The sequence below is a fragment of the Lathyrus oleraceus genome, chromosome 4 (genome assembly GCF_024323335.1).
Source record: "Lathyrus oleraceus cultivar Zhongwan6 chromosome 4, CAAS_Psat_ZW6_1.0, whole genome shotgun sequence".
Classification (NCBI taxonomy): domain Eukaryota; kingdom Viridiplantae; phylum Streptophyta; class Magnoliopsida; order Fabales; family Fabaceae; genus Lathyrus; species Lathyrus oleraceus.
Genome location: NC_066582.1, coordinates 271,421,159 through 271,433,896, shown reverse-complemented (window position 1 = coordinate 271,433,896; position 12,738 = coordinate 271,421,159). Strand labels below are relative to the sequence as shown.

The following is a 12,738-nucleotide window of genomic DNA, read 5'->3' as shown; positions in this document are numbered from 1 at the left end:
GAATGGATTATCCGTTAGAGAGATTAGCCGAGTTGTATATTGAGAAGATTGTAAGTTTGCATGGTATTCCGTATAGTATTGTTTCGGACAGAGATCCTAGATTTACATCGAAGTTCTGGGAAGGTTTGCAGAGGGCTTTGGGAACTAAGCTGAGATTGAGTTCTGCATATCATCCGCAGACCGATGGTCAGACTGAGAGGACGATTCAGTCACTAGAGGATCTTTTGAGGGCTTGTGTTTTGGAAAAAGGAGGTGCTTGGGATTGTTATTTACCTTTGATTGAGTTTACCTACAACAATAGTTTTCATTCGAGCATTGGTATGGCACCGTTCGAAGCTTTGTATGGTAGGAGATGTCGGACACCTTTATGTTGGTATGAGTCCGGTGAGAGTGCTGTGGTTGGACCGGAGATTGTTCAACAGACTACAGAAAAGATTAAGATGATTTAGGAGAAGATGAGAATTGCTCAGAGTCGTCAGAAGAGTTATCATGACAAGAGGAGGAAGTCACTTGAGTTCCAAGAGGGAGATCATGTGTTTCTTCGTGTTACTCCGATAACTGGGGTTGGTCGAGCTTTGAAGTCGAAGAAGTTGACACCTCGATTTATTGGTCCTTATCAGATTTTGGAGAGGATAGGGGAAGTAGCCTATCGTATCGCTTTACCGCCGTCACTTGCGAATTTGCATGAGGTTTTTCATGTGTCTCAGTTGAGGAGGTACATTCATGATCCGTCGCATGTAGTCCAAGTAGATGATGTACAGGTGAGAGATAACCTGACTGTTGAAACATCACCTATGAGGATCGAGGATCGAGAGTTGAAGCAGTTGCGGGGTAAAGAGATTGCCTTGGTGAAGGTAGCTTGGGGAGGACCGGCAGGTGGCAATGTGACTTGGGAACTTGAGAGTCAGATGAAAGAGTCTTATCCGGAGTTATTCGCATGAGGTATGTTTTCGAGGACGAAAACTCTTTTAGTGGGGGAGAGTTGTAACACCCCGATAATAATATGGTAATTATTTAAATTAAGTTAATAAAGTATTTATTAATTTAATTAGATAATTGGATTATTATTATTATTATTTTGGAATTATTGAATTATTATTATTATTGGAATAATAATTATTTGAAAATATATATAAGCTGGAATAAGTAAAAAGAGTTCATTTTGGAAAATAAGGTTTTCACGTGAAACTCAGAGAAGCGGCTGAAAGAGGCAGAGCAAGAGGAAGAGCTAGAGAGCAAGGGTTGGAGAACGGAAAAGCTTGAAAGCTCAAAGTTGCCGGATTAACTCAGGTAAGAGGGGTTTATCGTCGTTTAATGGGTATTATGGGTTAGCATGTAATGGGTAGTGATAAACCGTTGAATTGACCCTAATTGGGATTGTTGAATGCTGAAAATTGTGATGGATATGTTGTGTTGAATCTGAAATTGAATCCTTAATTGTGTGAGTCGTGTTTTCCCGAACGTATAGTTTTCTACGGAATTGGAATCGGAGGTCCGGAAGTCCTCTAACGGCGGAAATTGCGGAGAATTCTGCATTCAGCTTTGTGTTAGCGCAGGAACTGCTGTTTTGTCTGCGTTAACCGGTTAACCCAGGGTGTTAACCGGTTAACACTGTTACGAATTGAGAATTAGTGCTGTTTTGCCTGCGTTAACCGGTTAACCCAGGGCGTTAACCGGTTAACACTGTTAAGTTTTGGCAGGAAGCGTGTTTGTGCTGCGTTAACCGGTTAACCCAGGGCGTTAACCGGTTAACACTGTTGCAGAGTGGAAAAAATTGTTATTTAAAATGTTGTGTGCCAAATTGATGGTTGCCTATATCAGTGTGTGATATAGTAGGGATCATTTCCCACTGTTTGAGCAGTAGAGGTATTAGTAGAGTGTGCTAATACTGTGATTAATTAATTGACATGATATGATGTTTGATACATGTGTTGATGATGTCTAATGGTATGCATAATGCTGTGAATGTATATATTATGCATGTATTTGTGAATGGACTGTTGTATGGCTTAGAGTGTGAGCATATGTCCATTGTGGATTGTTATTGATGTTGCATTGCTAGATGATTAGCGTGCATAGCATAGCCCTTGGGGTTGTAGCTAATTCCCATAGTGAGGAATTAGTGAGTGAATCATTGTGGATTTGTTGTTGATGTTTGCATGCTAGGTGATTAGTGTGCATAGCATAGCCTTTGGGGCTGTAGCTAATTCCCATAGTGAGGAATTAGTGAGTGAGTCACTAGGTCTCAAATGAGTGGGACTAGTGAGCTTAGTAGCCGTATCTGGATTGATCGGTGAGCTTGAACTATATGTTCAAGAATAGTCGGTACCGCATGTGTGGAGTCTCATTGCATAACGTATGTATGGCGTATAATATGAATGGATGTATTCCAATATTATACGTGTGGTTGTGTTGACATTGAGTATGAGTATGATTGAGTTGATATTGCCGTTGCTGAATGTGTAATCTGATTTGGGTGATGAAATGTGTTATTTACTTAACATGACATGATAATTTATAATGCTTATTATATCGATTGAGGAACTCACCCTTACAACTATTTTTCAGGTAACGAGCAATGAGTTGAGTAGAAGCTAATGCTTGGAGTCTAGTGTAGTCTCCTTAGTGGGTCGTGCTCTGATAGATGTAACATCGGGATGGGATGTTTTAACTTGTTTTAATTGTTTTATTGTTGGTTATGAACCATTTTACATGTAATGTTTTACATGATTGATGAGATTTCTATCCGCTGCGTTTTATGCAAATGCTTATGTTTTGAATCAATAAAGAGCATGACCGTTATATTGGTGAATGGTGTACAGTGTTTGTGTGTGACACCCTTAACTGCATAATTACTCTGAGTTTTATATGTTGTTTTAATTAAATATTGGGGTATTTTAGAAGGGTGTTACAGATGCAGTTGGATCTTTCTCAGAGAAGGCGATCGTGGCTTCTGGAGTTTGGGTTTTTCCTTCACATTCGATGACAGAGAGGTCTTCTATATTCAGGATTTAGCGAGCGTACCTTTTACGGGCAGGGCTAGTTTGCTTGTCTCGGGAAAATCCTTCCGCTATGGTGTTCAGTGTGTGGTGCATAACTTTACTGCCATCGCCCTGTGATGCCTTTTTTTGTTGGGTCTGGGGCTTCCCACGTCATCTCTTCCTCGCGAGTTGGACTTATCTGACCCATGGGAAGAGTCTCCCTTCAAATATTTCTTAAGGTGTCCCTTTTGGATAAGTTTCTCAATCTCTTTCTTGAGTTGATAACAATCCTCAATGTGGTATCCCTTGCATCATCTTCCTGGTTCAGGACCCATTATAACCTCCTTTGGAGCGGAAAATGTAGGGATGTAATGCAGGTCAAGAACCTTGCACAAGATCTACTCACGACGGGTGTTCAAGGGCGTGAAATTCTCCACCGTCTTTCCTACTTTATTGAATGCACTATTGTCTTTTATGGGAGATGTATAACTACTTTTCCTTTTATGGTGGGAACTCTCAGCGTTAGGAACACACTCCTTGATATCACATGCCTTCTTTTTGGCATTGCTCTCCTCACCCTTTATATAGCATTCTGCTCTAGTGACCATTTTCGCCAACGAAAGTATTGGCTTCTAGGCGGGAGACTCGTTAATGTGTCTTTCCTTGAGTCCATTTTGGAACACCCCCACAAACATTTCTTGGTTTGGTGGGACGACCCTGATGGTGACTTCGTTAAATCAGACGAGGTATTCCCTCAGCGACTCTGATGGACTCTATCGTATGTGGAAAAGAATAGTGGTGGACATTTTTCTATGATGGTTGGCACCAAACAGGTGTACAAGTTTCTTTACCAGATCCTGATAGTTGGCGATGGAGGCACGTGGTAGACCCATATACCATCGCAGAGCGGAGTCCCTGAAAGTTCCAGATAATAGCTTACACTTAATTTAAGAGTGGAGAATAATAATGAGTAAGGTGATTATGATGAAGAAATTATGGTCCAGATTAGTTTTACCGGGCCCCACTATACTAGTAAAAGAAGAACATGTTTGCATTTTACCCCTACAAGGGCAGGGGCACTCAGAGGCCTTAGTAATGTACAACAAATTATGGAGGTTAGGACTTGCCCATGTGGTGAGAAGCCCTGTACAGTGGTGTTTATGGTGGTTCAGAGGACCTGTTCAGGTGAGGTGAAAGACTCTATCTATATATTTGGCGCTTAGGTATACACCTATGAATTATGATCTATCTTCTCTCCCCTTAAGGGAGAAGTATTTATAGGACTTTTTGGACCTATGATTTAAGAAACCAATCCCTCTTGACTAGGGGAGATTGTTGACCACATATTCATTACGGAATCGTAGTGGACTTCCTCTCATTTGACTAACGGGAGACAACAATATTGTACACGTCATGAGTCCAAAGGGCGACCCCCTTGTTCGACATCATTCTTAGGCAGTCAAGGCCACCCTTGTTTAAGATTCTTACAAATATATATATATATATATATATATATATATATATATATATATATATATATATATATATATATATATATATTTACTATAAAAAAATCCTTTAATAGTTTCCAAAAAAAAATGCCAACGCTTAATCTAATAATTTTTAAGAGCTATGCTATAATGACACCCTCTTATTACACCGTATGTATAGAATGTGTATATGTCTATGGTTTAAAATACGGTGTAAAATGTATCATTTGGTGTCATTATCATTTCTCAATTCGACAATGCGACCAATTCGTCACAGACATGAAACACAACGGCTTAAATCAAAGTTTATTTTGAGTTCCTTCTAGTGATAGTAAAAGTCAATGCTTAATCAGCTTGAATGTCATTACATTACAGAACTTTGCCTTTCAGCAATTTAATTTAATTAATACATAGAAAAACTTAACTAGATTATAATATCAAGTTATAATTAAGCTTACAACACACTTTTAGTGTCTTCAAAATAGGGAAAACTACCAAACATATATATAAGCACATATATTTAATATGCCTTACTTAGCATATATATCATATCATAACACCAACCACCTCCAAAATAAGGTCTTTCAAAAGCATCCAAGGTGGCAGGTATACAGTGGTTCAAGGGTCAAGTCAAGCTCATTCCTCCCCATTTCTGGTGCTTCCTCACGGTAATTACCACTGCAAAAAAATGAAAAAAATATATTTAACTTTATTATCAGTTACCAATTACTAGCTCGACTGTCAAAAGTCGATATTGCTAAGTAGGACGTCTTCATCAGGGTTTGAACCCTAATAGTCAAGGTTGTTTGTGTGAATTTTTTAATGGTTATTACTACTTCGTGTATGGACAAAGAAATAAGTGTTCACCCCATGTTCAAGCTTGGAAGTTGCTGGTGTAGTAAGTAATTTGGATTGACTCCATGGTGGTTTGGGTGCTCCCATTGTACCTGCTGCTCAGCTGCAATCTTTTCTTTCTCCTTGATCTATGATTATTTTTCAGGAAAAAGAATGTCTTGATCATTTTTTTATATCATAAACAATATGTAAATTTTGCATGAAACTAAATGAAGAATGCATTGCCCTAGCTTCCATGAAATATGTGTCACCTTTTTCGCAAGCATGTTATTCTGCTCCTGAATCACTTTCTCCTGCCAAAGGATAACAACACATGTGAGACGTATAATCAAGACTGTTTGTTATAAACCTACACAAAGATAATAACATGTACCTTTTTCTGAAGCTCTGAAATGGACTCGTACATGAGTTGGTTCTGTTTAATTTAAATATCAAGTATAATGAAAATTTACACTAGTTCAATAATGATGATGAGGAAGAAAGAACACAGTATAGTTAAGTGAAGAAAAGAGATTATACTCTGCGTGTACGAATGAGTTTGAGAGCAGTATCTAACTGCTGTTCCAAACTCTGAAGCTCTTTGAGGCTCATTGTACCCAAATCTTCTCCCATGTAATGCCTATAATGTAATAGTTTTCAGTGTCATCTAAGAATTAAGTGTGACCAAAGAATGTTAAGAGGTCAATAAAATTATATACCTATAGTTTCTTTGCAAAAGATCAATCTTTGCCTTCAGTCTTGTATACTCAATGGTCCAATTTCCCTGCAAAATTAATTAGGTAGATTATTATTACATGCTATGTTTAGATTCATGAAGACTTGAATCGTACTTTCAATCACAATCGAGTTTTTTTTATATTCGCCACTGCCCCGTCTCCGTAATTAAAAATCGAATTTTTTCAACATTCAGAGTCACCCAGATTTTGGGCGAGGGAATGAGTTTGACTGGATTTGGAATTTTTTTCGGCTTAAAGCTTTTAGTATCTATGTAAGGACAAAGAAAAACATATGTTAATATAAAAAAATCTGGTTTAAAAATGATTAAAAAAATAGACTAAATTTGAAAGATTCTCAATTTTATATAGGTCAAAACAATATTTAACCCTAACCAAATAGGAAAGAATGTAATCCCTATGTTTCAATATGAATATTGATTATAATTTTTGCATACATATTAAAAAAATATAATATTGTCATATAAAACATTACTTTATTTTAACCTAACCTTATATGTTTAAAGTAGTAAAAGCAGAAGTAATTTTAAAAAAAAATTTTGAAAAAACATTATTGATTTTAAATGTGTTGACATTCATTTTGCAATAAACAATACTCATTTAAAAAGGATGAAGTAGTGTTTACTAAAATTGGAAAAGAATATACCAAAAAAAATCTTTTAAGAAAAGTGAGTTTACCAAGTTTATTGCAAGTCCAATCAAATAAATTCGTTTTTATTTTGAATTTGCTAACGAGTTGTAGAATCTTATGATCCAACAAGTTGTAAAAACCTTTAAATGATCATCGCAATTTAAAACTATAATTATTACTTTGGTTTTTTGATGACTAATATTATAACAATATCTGCAATGAAATATTATGGATCAAATCAAATAACAAACCTGTGACTCAGAATCATTTGCAACTAGTTGTCTCTCTGCATATGAATACCTTTCATAGCGCTCCAGAATCTTCTCCATGCTGTTTAATCATCATTAAAAAAAACAAATATCAAATGTACTAATAGAATTTAGTTTTCTTTTTATTAAAAGAAAACAACAACATTGATAATGAAAAAAAACCTAATGTAAATTTATTGATTCTCATACAAATTTGGTACAAAAATATAACTAGTACAAATTTTCTGAACTGTCTAATCATGAAACTGAAACAAAAACTAGAAGTAAATTCATTCAACACATTGACACGAAGCAAGAATATAAGTTCTGTTTGTAATTAACAGAAAAGCATGCAACATTCTTGTTTGTTTCCATTCCATGCTTTGAAATGACTTAAGTTTCTCAATGAACATGACACCTGTGTCGTTTAAATACGTGTTGATTACACGTTATAGCACCCTATACTAGTTACAGAAAGGAAACAAATCTATCAAACTTTTCAGAACAATAAAAAAAACAAATTTTAAATCGTACAACAATTACAAAAATGATGTTTCTATATGTTCTGCATTGATAGGACTTGAGATCTAAAATCATCTTGTGACAAGTAATAACCAAATACTGTCACTCTTACTGACTTTGATTCCAGAAGATTAAACACCTCTTCAAAGGTACTATATCTTTACAAAAAAATAATTAAATAATATATATATTTGAAGAAATTTAAACTAGGGTTTCATGTTTCTGATTATAAAAAATTTATATGAAGTATTCTTAAAAAAATTATATAAGAAAAAGCTTTTTTTTTTTTATAGAGAAGTATGAAGAAATAAGAGCATTTATTTATTGTCCATAAATTTGAGCTACATTATTTCTCTCTTCTATTTATAGTTTTTTTTTTTGGAAAATAAAACTATATAGTTTTAGGTTTGCACTGTTTGATCAAACACAAACTTAGATTTGGAAGAGAAAATATAAAGAAAGCATGTTTTCTTCTTTAGCTTTGCATCCATAAAAAGAAAACATTCTCTAGTGAAATAAAGGAGAGAAAAAAAACAAGTCCAAAATATTGGCAAAAAAAATCCTTTGACTTAATAAAGAATTAAACTTGTAATATGCATTTTTACAAGAAATAAATTTGTGATAGATGAACTGAGTCATTTTACACCAGAAATAAATATATGACCATTTTTACAACAACATTTATTGTCTATATAAATGGGTATTAATTATTTTTCTTATTTTGAAAATAAATCTGATAGTTTTAGGTTTGCACTGTTTGATCTAAACAAAAAACAAATAGAGAAAGCATATTTTCACCTTACAGATTTGGACCCAAAAAATAGAAACCCTTGTCAAAGTAATTTTTTTTTTTTTAATTTGAAAAATAAAATAAAATAAAATAAAAATAAACATAGGCTTAAACAAACATTGACTCAATGGAAAAAATAAATTAGTAATATCCTTATGTAGAGATCAACTGCTTCAGTTTAGGTTTACACTGTTTGATCTAAAAATAATTATAAGAATTTTTTTACAAGAACATTTTGTGTCCATAAAATAAAACTGAGCTACACCCTTTTCTTTCTGCATTTTTTTTACTTATTTAAAAAAAAACATATAGTTTTAGGTTTACACTGTTTGATCTAAAAAAAACTGGAAAAAAATGAGAAGAAAGCATGTTTTCTCTTTACACCCAAAAAGTTGAAACCCTAGTGAAGCTTAAAAAATCATATAAAAAATAAATTATTAATATATTTATGTAGATCAAGTAATCCAGTTTACATAGAAGAAATAAATATATTTTGTAGATTTAAATTAAATGAGTGCAATGGAAAGATGTATTACCAAGAATCAGTGGCATATTCAAAGAGTTTTCCTTTGTGGGAGAAAACAATCAAAGCAACTTCAGCATCACAAAGAACAGAGATCTCATGAGCTTTCTTGAGAAGTCCAGCTCTCCTTTTAGAGAAAGTAACCTGACGATTGATCTTGTTTTCTATCCTCTTCAACTGAACCCTACCTCTTCCCATGTTAACAAAATGTTTGTTTTAGGAAATTTGTTTTTTCTTTAATTCTATTATTATACCCAAAATTACTTGTTGTAGCTATATATCTATCTAATATAGCAAAACCATCTGAGAGAATATCTTAATTTATGGCTCTTTCTTCTTCTGGACAAGTGAGGAGAGACCACAGATATGAAGTGTGTGAGTTTGAGTGTGAAATGTTGGTTCTACTATCAATCTATTACTTGGTATATTATTATAGGAGAAAATTGGGGTTTGGGGACAAGTGGTTTTTGGTTTCTGGTTTGGGAAAAAACCAGAGATGATATTTTTGATAATGTTGTGTTGTCGATCATTCATTGGTTGCTTTCTCAACAAGTTGCTGTCCTTTGTTATTAACAGCCACACAATCATATCTCTTGTTTTGCTTTTTCACTTTCCTTTTCTTCATTTGCTAAGGACATATTATCTTTTTTCGTGAAAATTCTATTTTTGCTATTTATTATATATTTCTTGCCTTTTGGTAATCAAGTGTATTGGACCAATAAAAAGTGTATCCATGTATGTATCTAATTTAGCATGTCTCTAATGTTATTTTTTATATAAAATATGCATCTACATTTAATCATTCTCATGACACATTTTATTATTTCTTAACACTTTAAATTACTTGAATAACTTGAAATTAACTACTAGTAATTCAACCAAAATTATGAAATTAACCAAAGTGATTTAGGCAAGAGAGTATGTACTAAGGACATGTTCTCTAATATTTATTAGTCATTTTTAGCATAATGAAAGTGAATGTCTCTATCAAATTGGAAAAACAAACCATTCATACTAAATTAGAAAAAACATGGGTACCAATACCCAAATAATTTAAAAGGTGGCTGAGTTTTTACCAATCTTTTAAGAAATAGTCTATTATTAGATATAAAATTATATTAATTTTATTATGTGAAATCCATATAAATTAATATAGATTTACCTTTTAAAATAATAAAATCTTTTAAGTTTGAACTTATACAATAGTTTAATTAGTTAAATAAAGTGTGGTAGAGTGAAAATATATCATTCTTTATTTTTTAGACAAAATTATTTGAAATTTTTTTAATAGTAAAGAAGAAACTATATATTAAATTTTAAAAAAAAATTACATAAAAGAAGTCAAGAGCACAAACAATGCACTAAAACAATAAAATCAGCTAGAGTAGAGATACCCAAAGTCAAGAAAACTGCAAAAGACCAGTCACTCAACCACAAAACAAGAAGAAAAAACTACAAACCAAAAACCAATCATCTATCTACAATAACAAACAGGAAAAAAAAAATCAACCATTCGTCGATCGAATCTAGTCACCAACCACAAGTACAAGAGACCTCTAGAGAGAGTAAGCTGGAGAAAGGAGAACTCGAACACCTATCAACACAAAAGAAAGATAGTTGGCCATTCAATATACCCCTAAATACTAAGTCACTTGAGTGGATTCCGCTCCCATTCAAATAAAAAAATGACAAAATCTCAAGTATAAGCTTGAACCAACTTCCATACGAGCATGAGGTTGAACCAAAGCATATACTAAGTTAGTTTTTTTTATAAATAAAGGAGTGAGTTAGATAGATTCATGAAAAAAAGATATATAACTTTAAATAATATATTTTTTCTTTACAGATTCTATCACTTTTCAAATGATAGTCTCCCATAAAAAATTAGTTTTGTTCATTCTATTTTAGCATATTCATAAAATTAGTCTTTTTATTTTAAATTCACAAATTTAATCTAGATTTTGTTTTTGTTTTTCATTTAAAATTGATGATCTATCATTTGTGAAATATGGAATTATTAATATATAAAAATTTAAATAAGATTGACCGTTTGTTTTGAGATTGACATCCTTTTGGTGATGAGATGCCCCTCAGTAAAAGTCTCTATCTGATGCTCGATCTAAGTGGTTTGTGGAATAAATTTCTAGAAAGGTAAACTCCAGTCTCCTCACCTCTTTCTAGAGTGATATGTTCATTAGTTATATACCCCTTAAAAAGCTCTTCTCCATATTGTTTCAGGTTTCTCTTTAGAAATATGTTAAAGTTGGGGAAATACGTCTTAAGACTATTGGTGGTATGATTTAGGAATTTAGGTGGAGAGTTTTCTTTATTTTAGAGAAACTATTGTTCTTGGAGATTTTTAAGTTCCTTGAGGGTACGTTTATCCCTAGAGAGCGATCTTTGATGGCAGACTCATAGTGAGGATGATCTCTATTATCACTACTAGAATAAGTCATTTTAGCCTCCTAGTTTAGAGTCGGCCACCGACACGGACACTATTAGTGTCGGCTAAGCCTACACTAACGGACTCTATCTACGTACATCATTTAAGACAAGTTATTTTTTTTATCAGTGTCGGCAAAACCGACACTACTTGTTATGTTACCTTTGAAGAATGTTTGATTAATTTATTTAGAGTCGGTGTGACCGACTCTATCTAGTAGCATTATTTTTTAATTAGTATTTATTTACTTAGAGTCCGCTTAGCCGACGCTATTATTATAACATATAATTTTTCCATTTATTTATCTATAATATGTATATATATTTAAGGTTTAAGTATTTTATTTATTAAGTAGAGTCCGCTTGGCGGACGCTAAGGAATTTTCTATTTCTGACCAAAAATTGCGCGACAGCTTATTTCCCTCTTTCCTTTTCCCTCGTCATTTTTCACTCTCCCTCCATTTCATTTCACAACACGAAAACCCTAATTCGAATCCGTTTTTTCCCAATTTCGTGAACCGATTCGTGAATCCCTAATCCGTGAATCCATTGAAGAATCCCTAATTCAAAATCCCTCGTTAAAGGGTTTCTGAATCATCAAAGGTAATGCATATTCGGTGAATCCCTAATCCGTGAATCCTTTTCGATGTTTATACATTTGTGTGCGTGGTTGTTTGCCCAGGCTGTCTATTCGGTGATATCTTGCTGTAGGAGGGAATCCTCTCCTCTTATAAAGGGTATTTGCTGTTAATGTTTGTTCGTTGATATGGTTTGTGTAACTTTGATAGCTTGATTATTTTAGCTCGCCAACTCTTTTCTTAACTGTTGATAGCAATCTGTCTCCTTCCACTGTGGTTTGCTTAATTTTCCTGTCTTATGTAGTAAATTGGTTTTATTTTCTTTTTCTATCTAGTGAAGAATCAAATTAGATTTTTTTTTCATTTAATCAAGAGCTTTATATGATTTTGAAAGTTATTATCATGGTCTGTAAATGATCGCTGAAACTCAAATTTGAGCAGGGAACCTGAATGTTTGATAGTGTTTTATGAAGTTCTAGGTTCTGAGTGTTTTATCTCTGTCCAACATAACCAGAATTGCATTAATTTCTGTATAGTGCTCTAATGTAAAGTTGATTTGATGATGTTTACAATGATTTCTAATGCCTTGCTATTGCAAATCTAATATGATATTGGTTGATGTTTGCTCTATCATGTGTTTATGAAAGGTTTGAAAATAGCTTGTAAAATTCAATTATTCTACTGCCAGATAAAGCTAATGTGATTGTTTTTCCCTAAGAAAAGAATGTCTTTTAATTTTATTCTCAATTGATTTTGTATGTTAGTTCACAAGATTGGAAGGCAAGACTAAAGATTCCACCAGCTGATACACGCTATAGGACAGAGGTATGATTACAAACAATTTAAAGCTGTTATCATATATATTCCAAGTGATTGTTTATTTAAATTATGTATTATGCTTTGGTTTTGGTCATATATTTTGTTTAAGAATTGCGATCTTTGAG

The 12,738-nt window shown here is 33.3% G+C and overlaps 1 protein-coding gene across 1 annotated transcript; it reads right to left on the bottom strand.

Moving 5' to 3' along the window:
• Window positions 1-4,751: 4,751 nt before the first annotated feature.
• Window positions 4,752-9,196, bottom strand: LOC127075049 (truncated transcription factor CAULIFLOWER A). Its single transcript, XM_051016498.1, has 8 exons — window positions 8,788-9,196; window positions 6,943-7,021; window positions 6,025-6,089; window positions 5,846-5,945; window positions 5,700-5,741; window positions 5,578-5,619; window positions 5,339-5,454; window positions 4,752-5,149 (listed from the first exon to the last, which is right to left on the bottom strand). Exons 1-8 carry the CDS (start codon window positions 8,970-8,972, stop codon window positions 5,056-5,058), a joined length of 723 nt encoding a protein of 240 aa, XP_050872455.1. The 5' UTR covers window positions 8,973-9,196; the 3' UTR covers window positions 4,752-5,055.
• Window positions 9,197-12,738: the final 3,542 nt, after the last annotated feature.

Bases quoted from the DNA above. Each gene is read 5' to 3' on its own strand.
- LOC127075049 (XM_051016498.1), bottom strand. From the start codon at position 8,972: ATGGGAAGAGGTAGGGTTCAGTTGAAGAGGATAGAAAACAAGATCAAT. The intron at 6,090-6,942 runs GTTTGTTATTTG...TTAATTTTGCAG, and splicing joins CAAATGATTCTGAGTCACAG to GGAAATTGGACCATTGAGTA. The intron at 5,150-5,338 runs GTGAACACTTAT...ATTTTTTTGCAG, and splicing joins CTTCCAAGCTTGAACATGGG to TGGTAATTACCGTGAGGAAG.